Source organism: Tenrec ecaudatus, chromosome 16, assembly GCF_050624435.1.
Source record: "Tenrec ecaudatus isolate mTenEca1 chromosome 16, mTenEca1.hap1, whole genome shotgun sequence".
Classification (NCBI taxonomy): domain Eukaryota; kingdom Metazoa; phylum Chordata; class Mammalia; order Afrosoricida; family Tenrecidae; genus Tenrec; species Tenrec ecaudatus.
Genome location: NC_134545.1, coordinates 86132717 through 86152471, shown reverse-complemented (window position 1 = coordinate 86152471; position 19755 = coordinate 86132717). Strand labels below are relative to the sequence as shown.

Sequence of the window (19755 nt, the reverse complement as noted above, 5' to 3'; positions counted from 1 at the left end):
GAATATTAGCTGTGTTTTAGATGTGTGAGAATGCTCAGCAATGGAGGAATTTATTATAGAACTTGAAATAGTTGGAGTATTTAAAAAACCAAGCAGGTAAATGAAAAGACAAATCATCCTAAATGACATCATTTCTCCATGGAATACCATTTCTAGATTACAGTACCATGTAATAAATTCAAGATGTCTCTACTTGTCTTAAAGGAAATATGTAAGACAACTGAGAAAGTAGATGCTAAATAGATCTCAATGTGATACAAAACTATTTAAAAATTCCTAATTACACTTTATTTTTAGGACAAGGCTGTTTGTCCAAATATCTTGTATATGTGTTTTAATTCTGTGACAATCAAGGACAAAGAGTCACTTTCAGTGCCTCTAATGAATTCCATCTCTACATCATGGCTTGTCTGTAATTTTTTCCTAGTTTTTCTTCATTTATAGAATAAAATTAAAATGCAATAAAACAAGTCAAAGAGCATACTAAACTGATGTGAAGATAAAGATGTTGACATCATTGAAATTAAACTGCTACCTAGTTTGTAGTGTCATTATTTTAATGGCTTAAAATGTACATTTGTTCATCAACAAGAATTCAAATAAGGCAGACAAACTCCAAGTCAGAGGGGACTGTAACAGTGAGTTGTACGAAAGCCAAATGTATAAAACTTGAGAACTGATTGTACATCAGAATCAACATGTTTTTCTTTTTCCATGTAAATTTGTAGTTTCTAGAGTGGTACCTTTTCTAACATGCCTTTTTTCCTGAATATAAGGTAGGTGCTTGCTCACATGAAGGAACCACCAGCAACTCAATGTTTTTTTCTCTTCTCATTCCGTATGTGCTTTTCGATAAGATTCTCTAAATTATCTGAACCTATTTACTCAGCAAACATTTATAGATCACCTACTCTATCAAGCACTTTATTTGAAACCATGAGTGTAAAATAAAGAAAGCATAATCCTAATCTAGAAAGGAAGAGAAACAAACACAAGCACTAAGACAGAGTGCGTCAAAGCGCCATGGCACAGCTACGCTACACACACCAGGGCAGTTTGAGAGGGGAAAGACTGTTCATGGAAGGCTTTTTTTTCCCCTAAATGTGAAAGAAATTTGAGTTGGATATTATATAAAGAAGAGGAGAATCAAGGCAGAATACTCTGGGTACAGTGGGTCCCCAGACCCATCCTGTGGTTATTTCCCCAGTTCCAGAATACATCATTGGAATAGACATACTTAGTAACTGGCAGAACCCCCATATCGGATCCCTAAAATGTGGAATAAGGGCTATCATGGTAGGAAAGGCCAAGTGGACACCATTAGAATTTCCATTACCTAGGAAAATAGTAAACCAAAAGCAATACCGCATTCCTGGAGGGATTGCAGAGATCAGTGCCACCATCAAAGACTTGAAAGATGCAGGGGTGGTGATTCCTACTACATCCCCATTTAATTCACCAATTTGGCCTGTAAAGAAGACAGATGGATCCTGGAGAATGACAGTGGATTATCGTAAACTTAATCAGGTGGTGACTCCAATTGCAGCTGCTGTCCCAGATGTGATTACATTGCTTGAGAAAATTAATACTTCTCCTGGTACATGGTATGCAGCTATTGATCTGGCTAATGCCTTCTTCTCAAAACCAATCTCAAAGGACCACCAGTTTGCCTTCACCTGGCAGGGGCAACAATATACTTCACAACTCTCCCCCAGGGGTACATCAACTCTTCTGCCCTGTGCCATAATTTAGTCCAAAGGGACCTTGACCACCTGTCTATTCCACAAAATGTCACACTGGTCCATTATATTGATGACATTATGCTGATTGGACCCACTAAGGAGGATGTATCAAAGACTAGATTCATTGGTACAATATCTGCGTACAAGGGGTTAGGAAATTAACCCAACAAAGATTCAGGTACCCTTCTCCACATCAGTAAAATTTCTAGGGGTCCAGTGGTGTGGGGCATGTCGAGATAGTCCTACTAAAGTGAAGGATAAGCTATTACATTTAGCTCCCCCAACGACTAAAAAAGAGGCACAACGCCTAGTGGGCCTCTTCGGATTTTGGAGGCAACATATTCCTCACTTGGGTGTTCTACTTCGACCTATTTATCAAGTAACACGAAAAGCCTCCATTTCTGAGTGGGGCCCAGAACAAGAAAAGGCTCTTCAACAAGTTCAGGCTGCCATGCAAGCTGCTTTGCCACTGGGACCATATGATCCAGCTGACCCAATGGTGCTAGAGAAAGATGCAGTGTGGAGTCTTTGGCAGACCACTATTGGTGAATCACAGCGTAGACCATTGGGATTTTGGAGTAAAGTCTTGCCATCCTCTGCAAACAACTACTCCCCCTTTGAAAAACAGCTGTTGGCCTGTTACTGGGCCTTGGTGGAGACTGAACGCCTCACCATGGGCCACGAAGTCACCATGAGGCCTGAATTACCTATCATGAACTGGATATCGTCTGACCCACGTAATCATAAAGTTGGACGTGCGCAGCAACACTCCATTGTTAAATGGAAGTGGTATATACGAGATCGGGCCAAAGCAGGACCTGAAGGAACAAGTAAGCTGCATGAAGAAGTGGCCCAAATGCCGCAGTCTCCACTCCTGTCACATTGCCTCCTTTCTCTCAGTCTGCACCTATGGCCTCGTGGGAGTTCCTTACCATACTTTAAGTGAAGACCAAAAACGTCATGCTTGGTTTACGGATGGCTCTGCATGATATGCAGGTGTCACTCGTAAGTGGACAGCAGCAGCACTACAGCCCCTTTCTGGGATCTCCCTAAAGGACAGTGGTGAAGGGAAATCTTCCCAATGGGCAGAACTTTGAGCAGTGCACCTGGCCATTCAGTTTGCATATGAGGAAAATTGGCCAGATGTGAGACTATATACTGATTCATGGGTTGTGGCTAATGGCTTAGCTGGATGGTCAGGGAACTGGAAGGATCATGATTGGAAAATTGGTGAAAAGGAGGTGTGGGGAAGAGGTAATGTGGATAGACTTCTCTGAATGGGCCAAGAAAGTAAAGTTAATTGTATCTCACGTGAACACTCACCAAAGGATTACCTCTGAAGAGGACGACTTTAATAATCAAGTGGATAAGATGACACTCGCTGTGGAGACTGGTCCTCCTCTTTCCTCTGCCACTCCTGTTATCGCCCAATGGGCACATGAACAAAGTGGACATGGTGGCAGGGATGGAGGTTATGCATGGGCACAGCAACATGGACTTCCACTCACCAAGGCTGACTTGGCCACTGCCACTGCTGAGTGTCCCACTTGCCAGCAACAGAAACCAACATTAAGTCCAAGATATGGGACCATTCCTCGGGGAGATCAACCAGCAACTTGGTGGCAGGTTGATTACATAGGACCACTTCCATCATGGAGGGAACAGCGTTTTGTTCTTACTGGAATAGACACCTACTCTGGATATGGATTTGCCTTCCCTGCACGTGATGCTTCTGCCAAAACTACTATTCGTGGACTTACAGAATGCCTCATCCACCGGCATGGCATCCCACACAGCATTGCTTCAGATCAAGGAACTCACTTCACAGCAAATACAGTGCGGCAATGGGCCCATTCCCATGGAATCCACTGGTCGTATTATGTTCCTCATCATCCTGAAGCTGCCGGCTTGATAGAACGATGGAATGGGCTCCTAAAGACACAATTACGGCGCCAACTAGGTGGCAACAACTTGCGAGGCTGGGGCAACGTTCTCCAAGAAGCTGTATACGCTCTAAACCAGCGGCCAATAAATATATGGTGCTGTTGTCTCCAATAGCCAAAATTTATGGGTCCAGGAACCAAGGGGTGGAAGCTGGAGTGGCACCACTCACTAATACTCCTAGTGATCCCCTTGCAGCATTTTTGCTTGCTGTCCCAGCAACCCTGTGTTCCTCAGGCCTGGAGGTCCTGGTCCCGAAGAAAGGAACTCTCCCACCTGGAAACACAGCACAGATTCCACACTGAACTGGACTTCTCATGCCTTTGGATCAACAGGTCAGGAAGAGTGTCACCGTACTAAGTGGGGTGATTGATCCTGATTACCAAGGAGAAATTGGACTGGTACTACATAATGGAGGTAAAGAAGAATATGTCTGGAATCCAGGAGATCCCATAGGCCGACTCTTAGTGTTACCATGCCCTGTTATTAAAGTAAATGGTAAGTTACAGCAACCCAATCCTGACAGGACTTATAATGACCCAGACCCTTCAGGAATGAAGGGTCTGGGTCACCCCACCAGGCCAAAAACCACAGCCAGCTGAGATGCTTGCTGAGGGCAAAGGTAATACAGAATGGTTAGCAGTAGAAGGTAGTTCTACCTATCAATTACGACCAAGTGATCAATTGCAAAAGCGAGGCTTGTAATTGTCAATATATTTTCTTTGTATGTGATTATTGCATATATTTCCTTTGTTCAAGTATGATATATCACATATAATTTGACTCAGTGTGTTTTCATTTATATGTATGATAGATGATAAGTATAAGTGTGATTTCATTAATATCTGGAAATTATATAAGTATGTATGGGTAAAGAATTGTATACAGGTGCCAGGTTGGCAAGGGGTGGATTGCAATAGTTTATTGTGCCAGCCTGGCCAATAAACACAAGTATGATTAACTGAAGGGCGGAGGGATAAATGGCTTGGTGAGCCTCGCCTTGCTTGTTCTGTGCCTCAATTTAAGACAGCAGAATGGAATAGAATATTAAACTTGGTTCAATTTACAATCATGTGGGCAAACTAGTCTTGAGATAAGAGCGCCTCAAAAACCAGTTGACATGTAGAAATTAAGCAAAAATGCCATAGTTTATAATTCAAAAAGTACTACTATCAGTGAAGTAGCAATATGCAACATAGAACTATTAAAGGGATGCTTTTTCCTTTTCATTTCTCTATATTTCCCACATTAAATTTTTTGACTCTATACTTTTATAATAAAAATTGTCAGAGTGAAACACAAACTAAATTTGTTCAAGTGTATGTGTGTACATGCGTATAAGCGAAATTGATGGTCTGCCCTCTCTTGTCTCACCGGAATTCTTACCGAGCATCCTTCAAATGTTTAGCCCATTTAAAAGCTGTTGTTTACAGAAAATTGGGCGAAGGGAGACATCGGACAGTGTAAGATATGACAAAATAATAATAATTTATAAATTATCAAGGGCTCATGTGGGAGAGGGGAGCGGGGAAGGAGGGAAAAATGAGGAGTTGATACCAAGGATTCAAGTGGAAAGCAAATGTTTTGAGAATGATGAAGGCAACAAGTATACAAATGTGCTTGACACAAAGGATGTATGTGTGGATTGTGATGAGTTGTACGATTGCCCAATAAAATGATTTTATAAAACCAAACTGTTGTTTTATGGTGTTATGTGGGATGGGTGACATTCTCACTTACTTTTTTCAATGTTTCAATGATTTAGGAAGATGTCCGTTTTGTTAAAATTTTTGCTATCAGCCCCGACCTCAAAATTGGCTGTTTCCTATGCATGGTGCATCTATTTTTTTTTAAGGCACCTAAGGAACCCTGATGGCATAGTAAATTAAGAGTTGAGTGCAAAATCAGCTGTCCAAACCTGCCAACTACTCCACAGGAGAATAATCAGGCATTTTTGTGCTCGCAAAGATTTGCAGCCTCAAAATCCCGAGGGAGCAGTTCTACTGGTCTGATAGGGCCTCTATGAGGCACAATCAACTCAATGGCAAGTGGTTTGGTTTTCACCGAGACTGTATCAAGTATATTACTGAGAGAACTTGTCTGCAGAGGCAAATTTAAATGCACTTCTGTTGGAAATAAACCTGTGCACAGAGGAACGGGAACCCTAGTAGCAATGTTGGTTTTTTGTTGTTGTTGTTGTTGTTTTCGTTTCATCTAACATTTTGCTTTTCAGCGGTTCTCAACCTATGGGCTGAGAGCCCTTTGGGAGCCAAAAGACCCTTTCACAGGGGTTGCCCAATTCTTAACAGTAGCAAAACTATAGTTATGAAGTAGCAAAACTATAGTTATGAAGTAGCAATGAAAATAATTGAGGGGCGATTGTGACAAGAGTTGTATGAGCCCCTAATAAAATGTTTTTTTAAAAAAAGAAAAGAATTTTATAGTTGGGGGTCACCACAACATGAGGAACTGTATTAAAGGGTTGTGGCATTAAGAACCAATGGCTTAGTAAGTAGTAAAATTTAGTAGGCATTCTTAAATAATACATTATTTCTATAGAATTCAATCTCAAGCAATTTCAAGCAATTCTGAATTCAGCCCCCAGCAAAATTTGTCAGGGGCCTCTAGCTAATTTTAAAATATCATATGGCTAACTTAGCTCAAGATTTCGCTAAAATTACTCTCTACTCTTGACACATTCATTTTCTAAGGTCATACTGATGAAATATACCTTCCTCTAGATCTTTAATGCTTCCTCCCCACATCATGACCTCAATTCTACCTTACACATTTGACTAAACCAGAACATATACACTGCTACAGATAAGAGCCCACAACACAGGGAATCCAAGACAAATAACCCCCTCAGGACCAATAATGAGAATAGGAGATACCAAGAGGGGAGGGGGGAAGAGGGGGTGGGGGTGGGGGTGGGTAGAAAGGGAGAATCAATCACAAGGATCGACATATAACCCCCTCCCAGGGGGACAAACAACAGAAAAGTGGGTGAAGGGAGACAGCGGATGATGTAAGATATGAAAATAATAATTTATAACTTATCAAGGGTTCATGGAGGGAGAGGAAATATGAGGAGCTAATAGCAAGGGCTAAGAAAATGCTTTGAAAATGATGATGGCAACATATGTACAAATGTGCTTGACACAATGGATATATGTATGAATTATGATAAGAGCTATAAGAGCCCCCCAAAAAAGTATTGAATAAAAGTTTTTTCCTAAGGTCATGTATTTCTACATATATTTTTACTTAGAATTTTATTTCTCTTCTCGTTAAATGTCTAAAAAAATAAAAGTATAAATATAATAATCATATATAATAAATAATAAAAATTCACTTATATGTATATTATTCTAAGATTCATAGTTCTTCTCATACCCTCAAAGGAGTTCATGCCCCTAAAAGGTTAAAAAAAAATTAGGCTAGACAATGAATTCCTCTAGGAATCCCTGGATATAAAGCATAGAGCTACTAACCAGAAGGTTGGCAGTTCAAGCCGCCCTTGAGGCATCAGCGAAGAAAGGCCAGATCAGATGACTTGCTTCTGAGCAGTCACAGCCATGACACAATTACAGTGCACAGCTCTCCTCTGACAACTGTGGGGCTGCCACAAGTTGGCAACCAGAGTGCCAATATGATATATGCTACAAGATACTTCCCTTCTGAAAATATAATCAGTCTATTGATCAAGATTTACTACTACTAATAGTCTCAATAATGTTAATGATGATGACAATAAAATCAGTAGCAATTTACTGCATGGCCTTACTATAATCTTTAACTATAGATAAGGAAAATGAGGATCAGAGAAGTGAAATGACTTGCTCAACATGTATACCCTGTATGTAACGACTTTACTACATTGTTGCTCATAGTATAAGCAAAAAAAGCATATTACATTTGTAAAGGACGAATGTAAATCTCCATTCACTAAAAAGTATCGCTGAAGTCTGGCAACTATTAGCACAATTCAGGAATATGGAACTCTTCTAAAAAATTTAAAGTTGCTGTCAAGTTGATTATGACTTACGCCAACCTTATGTGTGTCAGAGTAGAAATTGACTCCACTGGGCTTTCAATGGTTGCTCTTTCTGGAAGTAGATTGCCTGGTCTCTTCCTTGAGGCAACTACAAATAGACATGAAACTCTAACCTTTCAGTTCGAAACTGAGAGCATTAACTATTTGCACCTCCCAGGGAATACTGAACATCCCTTCATTTAACTAAAACTTAATCATAAGTATTCGAACAATTGCTTTCAGCTTGTCTCTGATACTCTTCCAGCTAGAAGATAATATACACAGGTTTAAAAAATGCGTAATACATTCAAATGCTAATCATAAATCTTAAATGCCTGAAATGGACAGAAAATGCTTCAGATGGAGTCCAAAAGCACTAGGCACCAGGCTTTCTTACAATTTCTTCTACAACTTTCCCATTCCTCTTTCTTAGTTACTCTCACACCCTGGACTGACAAATGGTTTATGAGAAAGGTGGACAGAAACTTTCAGTTGATCCATGCCAGACCAACGGACTGTTTCAAGCCTTTCCAATTTGAAACGAGATCCATTAACCAAGATAAAAATTAAAGTTTCGCTCTTACAAAACAAGATATGGTGACAACAATAATCACAAGAAAAACATAAGATATTCAAGTAACTGGTTGTAATTCATGAATTGCAGTGAATGGTTTTATGTAGCTCCAGAGAAAGTATCACATATTAAGACTAATTTAAAACTTACTATTTCTGATAGATCTGAAAACCAACATTCAGGTTATGCTATATCAATTTTAGCAAACCAATCATAACATCAACGTCTTAAGAATGGATCTGTCTGGATCTACATTAAAAATCAGTCACTAAAAGGGTACTGAATCATGTGAAATACAGGCAATATGAAGAAGAAATAGTGAGCATACATGAAGCATGGGAAAGTAGAGGGACGCACACTAATGAATTAGACACACACTAATGCCCGCAAATAACCCACAGAGACAGAGAAAGTACCTGGAAAGCTGTGAATGCGCCAGTCCCTGGGTTATACAGGCATCGCAGCGAAGGCATGCTGTCCGCCAGGCTGGAGCAGCCCAGCCACAGAGACCTGGGCATAGAGCACTGCAGAGAGAGGACAACTATGAGATGGGACAGTATGAGACAGGATGGCACAGATTACAGGAACTCTCAGAGCTTAGTTGAAATGCATTAGCCCAGTTGTAGCTGGCCATTATGAAAGAAACGCCTTCAAAAAACATACTACTTACTGGTTCTAACCCTGAAAGAAATAAGGGACACTAGTGGCCCAATATCAAGAAAAGAAAAAAAGGTATCAACAAGTCAAAAAGTCAACTATTTAACAGAAAAAAAATCGTTCATTTTCTCTTGTATATGTATATAAATGAAATTTCCATTTTAACCCAAGTTATAAATTTTTTTCCTCTATGCACCTCAAGCCATCCCCCATATATCCGCCACAAAATGAACTATCATGCATACTAGATAGAAAGGGAAATATTTATGGCAGCATTTCAATATTGTACATTATAACTTTTTTAAATGCCACTGGAAAATTAGGTTTTATTAGAAGGCAGAAGGAAAAGAAAGTACTGTAACCCCATGATTTGAATAGCAACCAACTCTGCAGAGTTTGCCTAAGTTTTATCTATCTTGTGAGACTGCAGCTCAATAATCAAAATATAGGGTTGCCATAGCAGCTGCCCCTCCATCTTCCCAGGTGGATTAAAAGGAACAGGGAGGGCCAAAAAAGCAACCCAAGGAAAATAAAAACAGATAGGGTGAGAAACCCATATAAAATCACTGGTATTAAAGCTTCTTGACAAAATTAAAGCATGTGTGAACACAAATGTACATAAGTCTAGAGGATGGCTCTGAGTTAGAATCAACCCAATGGCAGTGAGTTTGGGTTTTGGTTTTATTGTTTATTCAGTAGTCAAAAGAAAAAAGGTAGGAATTATGAGTTCTAGTGATGCTAAGTAGACAACATCAAGGTTATTGTTCCTGTGGCTTTGTAAAAGATTATCTTCTTTGAAAAAGGTTTTACATTTTTCAGGTTTTTGTTGTATGTTTCATGTTTTTATAAAAGTGAGTATCTCTAGCTGAACTTTCTCTATCAAGTGCTATTACAGACCAGTAACAACTATGCCTAAATCATAAGATAAAAATGGGCAAGTATATTTTGAAATCTAGCATTAAGTTCATGTAATACCAAACTTTTAATTGTATGCTTTAAAACATTTAATATCATCATAAACTTTTGACCTCTTAAAACGCTCAACTACAGGAATTAATATTAGAAAATAAAATGCGGTACTCATTGTTCACACTAGCTATACGAATAGTAATATTGCAAAGGACTCTATAGGATGATCTGGTCTAGACCTCTGCTTTCAAAGTCATTCATTATCCTTGTTTTATAATTAAAGCAATTGATGTCAAGAATAAGTGGGGAAGGTACACTGGTTGTGTTGTGGGTTAGGCATTGGTCTATGGTTCAAACCCACGAGCTGCTCCAAAGGAAAGTGATGGGTTAGAATTGACTTGATGGCAGTGGATTTGTTTGGATTTTTTTTTTTCATTTTTATCCTCCATGTTTATTAGCCAAAGGCAGTTTACATAAATGTATAATCATGACTCATGATGCACACCAATTACTTTTCTTTTAAAAAATGACATTGATTAATATTGTCCAGGAATCATCTGTTTTACATTAAAAAAATAATTTTATTGGGGCTCATACAACTCTTATCACAATCCATACATACATCCATTAATGTCAAGCACATTTGTACATTTGTTGCCATCATCATTCTCGAAACATTTGCTTTCTACTGAGCCCTTAATGTTAGCTCCTCATTTTCCCCCTCCCTCCATGCTCCCCCCTCCCTCATGAACCCTTGATAATTTATAAATCATTATTATTTTGTCATAATTTACACTGGCGTCTCCCTTCACCCACTTTTCTGTTGTCCATCCCCCAGGTAGGAGGTTATATGTAGATCCTTGTAATTGGTTCCCAAGTTTGGATTTTTAAGACCCCTGGCCTATCGCTTCCTAGTGCTGAACTCTGCCTGGCGTCCTTGCACTCCTAGGGTTATAAAATGGAGACCTCAAAGGAGGGTGTTTATCGTTGGACACATTACTAAATAACATGCCAAGCAGACCTAGAGCTAACCTCCTCAGTATAGAACACTTTCTTTGTCCACTGTTTCTAATGTTTCTTCACATCAAGTTTTTACTTTCTACTTTCAGCTCACTTTCTACAATAATTCATAATGTTCCCTGTATCTATTGTGTGAAATCCAAGTACTCAATCAATGTGACCTTTCTCCACTGACTTAACTACATCAGCTCACTATATTCACTGGCCTTGGTGCTCTAATTAACTACTTTAATATTTAATATTTTGTTGAAATACCATCTTACTTCTTTCCAGGTCTTTGAACTTGCGATTCCCTTCACCCTCTCTCCCTGCCAATCCACATCTTCCATTTACTTCTTTAGCTCCTTAGAATTAGAATTACTTATACTACTTTCCGGTCTCTCTGTCATTCTCAGTGGTAGAAATTCTCATATTAGGAAGAGCAAGGAATGGAAAGACTAGAATACGAATTTCAAAAAACTTCTTTCTCCTGCAGAATCATTTTACCAATACTGCTGCTGTATATAGGAAGAAGTATCAAGAAGAACTTTTTGCTAGGTTCACTGGGGGTGGGGGAGCAGGAAGTGAAGGGGGAAATGAGCTGATACCAAGGGCTCAAATAGAAAGCAAATATTTTAAGAATGATGAGGGCAACAAATGTACAAATGTGCTGGACACAGTGGATGGACATATGGATTGTGATAAGAGTTATATGAGGCTCCAAGAAAATGATTTTAAAAACCCAATTACCAAAAAAAAAGCTTTGCTAAAGCAATTTTCGTAAGTGAATGATGCTAAAAATGTTCAACTGTTATGCTTTAATCATCATTCTACAAGTGCTTATTAATCTATCACCTCCAGATATAAGCACTGTTCTAGGCACTTCAGATAAAAAAATGAAAAGGGACAATAATTCTGTCCTAATGGAACCTACAGTCTAGTGGAACTCTCCTACCCTTATAATTTCCTATATTAAAAAGTTCCCTATATTAAAAATCTCTAAAGTGAAAGAAACTTGTTGGTGAGTTTTCTATGAATGCAGGGCAGAAGTCTCAAACAGTCATTCTGAAGGAAGAGTTAAATTTGAGAAAAATAGGGTAGAGGTAAAAGAAGCGACAGTACGTAAAAAGGAAGCATGAAAACATAGGGGAAAAAACTTAAAAAGTGGAAGAAAATGTTGTAGACACTACAAGATAGCTTGTTAATTCTCCCCCTTCAGAAAAAGTAACTCACATGATTTTTAGTCATATTTAAAGCCACTTATATGCTGTACAGTCGAAGCTGGGTCTTCTTTTAATTACATTTATTTTTATTTGTGAATATCTTCTTTGATAAAAATTTTTAAGACATTCCTCTTCTGAATGCTTTGTCTACTCCATTGTATATAAGAATCTGTTAATTTTACTTGAAGAATTGACTTCCCTTACTGTTTGTTACTCATTCTAACATTCTAAACCTCTTCCTCATTCATTTATCTCTTCCACTAAGACTTATAACAACTAAGGGTTTGAAAGGGCTTACTTACTCTTACAAAATTCCAAAATAAAGTACAATCAATAACGAGCCACATACACCCAGGAAAGCAACTAGATGTACCAGTGTGATTTCCAAAATAGCTTTAACTTGCACAGAGGATGCATTCTTGATTATTACAAGACAATCGGTGTGGGTATGAAAACTGCAATTGGATTTAGTCAGTTCTGCATATTACCATAGGATTTTACATATTATAGCTCGATTTAAAAACTAATTTTCAAATTGGTTTGTATTATAACAATTAATCTTACCCATACCAGTAAATGTCATTTAAACATTGGGGGGAAATATAATAAAAGATAAATAGAACAGGCTAACTCTTACTCAATCTCTTCCCTTCTATTTTCACATTTAGGAGCATTTTCTAAGAGAAGGGGTAAAATCAAAGGGAATTTGGGCAGTAAGTAACAGAGAGGAAAAGAGTGGCGATTTGATTCCTATTCTTATATACTGCATATACTTAAAGATCTTTATTTTTTTTAAGATCTTCTTGATTGGTTTATTTCTGACAGAGCTATATAAGGTTTTTATCTGTCCTTCTGCATTTTACAAATAGTAGTACACTTCAAAATTTACCTTAAAATAGCAGAGAAGCAAGCTGTTTTCCACTTAAAAAGTTTACCCTACCCATGTTATTTTTCTTTGAAAATTATGTTTAGATTCCTAGTATTTTCTTTCCACATTAAAAAATATTTTAGAGGGAGGGGGGACCAGGGAGGGAGGGGAGAAAAAAAAGAGGACCTGATGCAGAGGGCTTAAGTGGAGAGCAAATGCTTTGAGAGTGATTAGGGCAAAGAATGTACGGATGTGCTTTATACAACTGATGTATGTATATGCCTGGATTGTGATCAGAGTTGTATGAGCCCCTAATAAAATGTTTTTTAAAATATTTTAAATTAAATAGTTGCAATTCAGCAACTCCATTCATTCATTTAAATATTTGACTTGTACTGTTGCAGAACTTGCAGATGACCCATTCCTTCCATGCTTCTTTTACATCCTATCAACAGTTTATGGCAAAGTCTCATTAACAGATATGCCTCTAACCTACCTATACAAATCCAGCCCTGCACAACACATTTCTTCAGATCAATTCCCATCCCTTAAAGGCTGATGTTTTGCCACTAATCTCACCCCAAATGGTTCTCCCCTGAAAAAAATGAAAGAAAACCTGAGACTATAATAATTTATGACTGACGTTTGTTACCCAATTGAAAGAATTTACTAGCTTTGAAAAAGGATACATAGAACACACACACAATCTAAATGGGTTTTCTACTACTTAAGAGGAATGGGGGTGGGGGAAGAGACTGAAATACTGCTAAAGAGCCTCTGGTGCTTCAAGAAGAATGGAGTAGCTAGTGCCCATCAGATTCAACAGCATGAATTAACTTGTACAGAGAACATTGTGAGCCTCAATTCCTCCCTCCCACCTGGTTGCCTGGAGTAATGTCACATATCCACTTCTCTCAGACATAGGGCCCTGCAGGCAAAGGACTGGTCTTAGCATTTACTATATAAAAGCCGAATGATAAAAATCTCCTAAACTCAGATCCCTGTTGGTCAACTTCTACGAGTAATAGAAGCTATAATAACCAACAATAAAAAGATTGCCACCTTGAGAGTTCATGTATCCCTAAGTCATGTGTTTTAGTTATCTAGTGCTGGCCGCTCTAACAGAAAAATGTCACAAGCAGATGGCTTTACCAAGCAAATACATTTTTTCACAGTTTAGGAGGCTAGAAGTCCAAATTCAGAGCACTAGCACTAAGGAAGGTTTGCTCTTGCCTGTTAGCCTCTCCAACCTGTTCTCTAATTTCTGGGAGATCTCCCCAGTCCTGGCAGCTATTTAATCTTGTTTAATCACTTTTACATTGCAAAGGAAATAGACTCAAAACACACCACACTAATTTTACCTCATTCACATAACAAAGATGAGGGGGTAAAAAACAACCTTCATTACCATAGAGTCAATTCTGACTCACAGCAACCAGTAAAACAGGGTAATCCCCTTTGGGTTTCTAAGACTATAAATCTTTACTTGAGTAAAAAGTCTTCTCTCTCTTCCAGAGAGAGAACCAGTCAGTTCCAACTGCTGACTTTGTGGTGAGCAGCCCAGCACATTATTCTCAACAGTGACACTCAAACATTTGCGTTTCTGAGACTGCTTAATCCAGTACAAAGACCCATCTTTCTCCAGCAGAGCACTGGTGGGTCAACGCTGCAGTTAGCAGCCCAACTCATAACCGCTAGGCAACCAGACTCCTAATCACAGGCATAGAAGTTAGGATTTGCGGGAACCTATTACAAGGATCTACATGTGACCTCCTCCCTGGGGGACAGACAACGGAAAAGTGGGTGAAGGGAGACGTCAGACAGGGAAAGATATGACAAAATAATTATTTATAAATTATCAAGGGCTCATGAGGGAGGAGTGAGCGTGGAGGGAAGGGAAAAATGAAGGCCTGATGCCAAGGGCTTAAGTGGAGAGCAAATTTTTTTAGAATGATGAGGGCAATGAATGTACAGATGTGCTTTACACAATTGATATATGTATGGATTGTGATGAGAGTTGTATGAGCCCATAATAAGACGATTAAAAAGAAGGAAGTTAGGATTTCTAACACTTTGGGAAACACAATTTGATCCATAAAAATAGAAGGATTTCCTTTTCACTACTTTATCTACTATTAAACTCAGGACAAGCAAACTACAGTATTCCAAAAGTCAAAAATACCTTCGTCTACGTACATAAACTGACTGCAAGGTTAGCAGTTTGAAGCCACCAGTCATTCCTTGAGAGAAAGATGGGGCTTTCTCTGAGTAGTTCTAGTAAACATGACATGGTGGGACCAGAAATTGGGGGGAGAGGGATGACAGCTATTGGGGAAAGAGGCAGTAGGAAAATAAAGTGGCATCATTACCAAGAACAGACTTTTATGAATGCACCTCACATTTTAAAATGTTCTGGAAAACCATTATGAACTATAGACCATGGAATCAATAAATTCAACCATCAATCAAATATTTATTGTTCATTACCAGAATGGACACAGTAGAGCACAAGGAAAGAAGAACTAAAATTTATTAGGCATAAATCCTTTGCCAGGCACTATGGAAGATCCATTAAATACATGATTTCATTTAATCATAATAACCCTGTCAACGAGTTATTCATATTTTCACATTAACAGAAGAGTAAATTCAATTTAGAGATGCTACAATGACTAAATGGCAATTCTAGATATGGGGTTCTTAAGCATTTTACTCCAGTATCTAGAGATATGCTTTCAAGTAGTTTACACTCTATTTAGGGAAATAATTAACTAATACAAATAGTTACCACAAGGACAAATATAATAAAGCACTAAACTGAATACTACAGGAGCCCTGGTGGCACAGTGCTTACGAGGTGGGCTGTGATCCACAAGGTCAGCAGTTTGAAACCACCAGCCACTCTGCAGGAGAAAGACAGGGCTATCTACTCCCATAAACAGTTATAGTCTTGGAAATTCAAAATGGGAAGTTCTACTCTCTCCTATAGAGTCACTCTAAGTCAGAATAGACTCCATGTGAGTCTTGATTTTTTTTGGTAATGCTATACAGGGCAGGGTAGAAATTCACCCCTGTGAGTTTCAACTGTGACTTTTTTTTTAAATCATTTTATTGAGGGCTTTTACAGCTCTTATCACAATCCATACCTATATCTATTGTGTCAAGCACATTTTTACATTTGTTGTCATCATCATTTTCAAAACATTTTCTTTCTACTTGGGCCCTTGGTATCAGCTCCTCATTTTCCCCACTCCCTCTTCTCCCCCTCTCCTTCCTGAGCCCTCTTTATGGGAGTAGAAAGCCCATCTTTCTCCCAAGGAGGGGCTCTGAGTACAATGGCAATGAATTTGGTTTGGCTTGGTTTGGCAGTGCTATATACCAAGGAGTTTCAAAACTTCCATTATCTTCTCATTCATTTTCCATGGGCCTTTTTGAAGACCCTGCATATAAACTTAGTTAAATTTCCTAATGTTTATAAAAGTTCAATACAAGACTTTATATCAACTATATCTTAATCTTTTATTTTCAGCATCATAATAGATGCTCATTAAGCTTGTGCTTAAAGGTTACGGAACAGTAAAAACTAATATCAAAGAGAAAGAAAGTAAATAGTGGAACACAGAATAGTAAGAAAACTGAAAAAATAATACTCACTGGTTACATTACTGATACTCATCCACCTAGACTAGACATACATATTGGATTGCACAAAGCTTGACAAATAATTCTAATTGTTGTTGTTGTGTGCCATAGAATCAGCTCAACCCCATAGCAACCCTAAGCACAACAGAACAAAACATTGCCCAGTCCTTTGCCATGCTCACAATTGTTCCCATGCCAGAGCCCAGTGATTCGGCCACTGTGTCAATCCATCTAGTCGAGGGCCTTCCTCTTTTTCACCACCCCTCTACTTTACCAAATATGATGTGCTTCTACAGGGATTGGCCTCTCCGGACAATATTTCCAAAGACTAAGTGTTAACAGCCTTGCCTCTGGCCTTACTTCTTTCATACGTAGGTTTGTCCTTTTAGCAATCCATGGTGCTTTTAGTACTTTTCTTCAGTACAATTCAAATGCACCTATTCTTCTGTGGCCTTCCTTATGCAAAGTCCAACTTTCACAATGGAGAATACCACGACTTAGGTCAGGCACACCTTGGTCCTCTAAGTAACATCCTTCTCTTTAATACTCTAAAGAGGACTTGTGCAGCAGATTTGCCTAATGCAATACATCTTTTGATCTCCTGACTACTGCTTCCATTGTGGATCCAAGTACGACAAAATCCTTAACAACTTCAACCTTTTCTCCATTTATCATGATGTTACCTATTGGTCCAATTGTTAGGATTTTGGTCTTTCTTACATTGATTTGTAATCTATACTAAAGTTTACAATCCTTGATCTTCATCAACAAGTGCTTAAATTCCTCCTCACTTTTAGCAAGCAGGTTGTGTCATCTGCATACCACAGGTTTTAATAAGCCTTCCTCCAATCCTGAAGCTTCACTCTTCATATAATCCAACTTCTCTGATTTGCTCGGTATACAGATTGAACTAGTACGGCAAGAGCACACAATCCTGACACACACCTTTCCTGACTTTAAACCATGCAGTATTCCAGTGGGTCTCAACCTTCCTAATGCCGCAATACTTTAATACAGTTCTTCATATTGGGGGTCAGCCCCCAACCATAAAATTATTTTTGTTGCTACTTCATAACTGTAATTTTATTACTGTTACAAATTGGGCAACCCCTGTGAAAAGGTCATTTGACATCACCACCACCGAAGGGGTCGCGACCCACAGGTTGAGAACCGCTTCTGTTCACAGAACTGCCTCTTGATTCATGTATGAGTACCTCATGAGCACAATGAAGTGTTCTGGAATTCCCATTGTTCTCAAGGTTACCCACAGTTTACTATGGCCCATACAGTCGAATACCTTTGCATAGTCAATGAAACACAAGTAAACATCTTTCTGGTATTCTCTGCTTTGAGCCAAAATCAATCTGACATCAGGAATGATATCCCTTGTTCTTCTAAATCTGGCCTGAACTTCTAGAAGTTCCCTCAGTTTACTACTGTAACCATTGTTGGATGATCTTAAGCAAAATTTTACTTGTGTGCTATATCAATGATATCGTTGTATAGTTTAAGTAGTTAGGTCACCCCCTTTTTTTGGAATGGGCATAAATATGGACCTCTTCCAGTCAGTTGGCCAGGTAACTGTTTTCCTAATTTTCTGCCCTAGAGGAGTACTTCCACTGCTCCGGCAGCTTTATGAAGCATTTCAATGGGTACTCTGTCCGTTCCCGGAGTCCTGATCAGCTTCCCTCAGCACTGGCTCCTATCCGTACGCTACTGCCTGAAATGGTGGGTTGTCCATGAGCTCCTTTTGGAACAGGAGCTGTACATTCTCTCCATCTTCTCTGGATGCTTCCAGCATCATTCAACATTTTGCCTATAAAGTCTTTCAACATTGCAATTCGAGGCTTGATTTTTGTTTTGTTTTGGTTTTTTTTAGTTCTTTCCGTTTCAGATATGCTGACCATGCTCTTCCCTTTTAGTTTTCTAACTCTAGGTTCTTTGACATGTCATTATAATATTTAGCTTTGTCCTCTCAAGCTGCCCTCTGAAATGTTCTATTCAGCTCCTTGACTTCATCCTTTCTTCCATTTGCTTTATTCACTCTATTATCAATAGCAAGTTTCAGAGTCTCCTCCAATATGCACCTTGATCTTGTCAAGAGTTATAATTAGTATTAGTTATTAATATTTGCAAAAGGTCTTTAATAATTCATTCTTTTCTTTACATTCATAACCTAGTAAGGTAAATAAGGTCCAGAATTTAAAAAACCAAAAGTTGATGGGTATTTATTTAAACTAACATTCAATTGCCAAGGAGTCAATTCTAACTGATGGTAACCCCATGGTGTGCCAGGTCAGAACTGTAGAGTTTTCTGTAGTCTTTCTCAAATGTACATTATGTACTTTTCTTCTACAACACCCCTGGGTGACTTGAGTTACCAATCTTTTATTATTTACACCACCAAGGGACTTCTGATGGGTACCTAGTAAGTGGTTAAAATGATCATCAAAACAAGATATTCTGACTAGTTAACATAGTCCTCAAGGAGCTGACATCAAAGGCTCAAGAGGAAAGAAAATGTTTGAAAATGATTATGGCAACATATGTACAAATGTGCTTGACGGATGGAAGGATGGATGGATGGATGGTGATAAGAGGTATAAGAGCCCCAATAAATGATCTTTTCATTAAAAAAGAAAAAAAAATTTTTAATCAGGGCTGTAGTATGGGTAGATGGGGAAAGGTATCCCTACCAAATTCTATAGGCCAGCCCATATTATCCTTGAAGATACATTGTTGAGATTGAAAAATATTCCATTGCACAACTTTTCTGGCCTTTTTTTCACCAGTACAGTTTACAAATTTCTAAAACTTCATAGTAAGCCTAATGGTCCTGTGTCCATCAAGAAAATCTATTAATATAATAGAATACTTGGTCAGTTGACCTCTCTCTTAACCCAACCTGAATTTGCTCTAACCTTAAATATTTCTTGCTTGTTCCACAACAAAAACTTCTTCTCTGGCTTTTTAATATTGCTGGTGGTCTATTTGTTCTTACTCTACTTTTATCTTTATCTATTTTTTCCTTTTTATTTTGGTTCTTTGGTTTTTATTGTTTCCATTAGGCTCCAGGTTTATGAAGCACAAAAAGAGTGGATGCATAGAGACAATGACTGACGCGCCATGGTTTATCAAGGATGGGAGTGGGTGTGGATAGGTGG

At 38.6% G+C, this 19755-nt stretch overlaps 1 protein-coding gene across 8 annotated transcripts in view; it reads right to left on the bottom strand.

Annotated features, from left to right (window-relative positions):
• The window catches only part of BTRC (beta-transducin repeat containing E3 ubiquitin protein ligase), a 199907-nt gene that overhangs the window by 124217 nt on the left and 55935 nt on the right, over window positions 1–19755 (bottom strand). For 5 of the 8 annotated variants that reach the window (XM_075535030.1, XM_075535033.1, XM_075535032.1 and 2 more), the window contains exon 2: window positions 8710–8817. The exons of the other annotated variants lie outside the window; for them this stretch is intronic. In XM_075535030.1, coding sequence (XP_075391145.1) covers window positions 8710–8817 — 108 coding nt within the window. The remainder of the gene's footprint in view (window positions 1–8709; window positions 8818–19755) is intronic. 8 annotated transcript variants of the gene reach the window in all.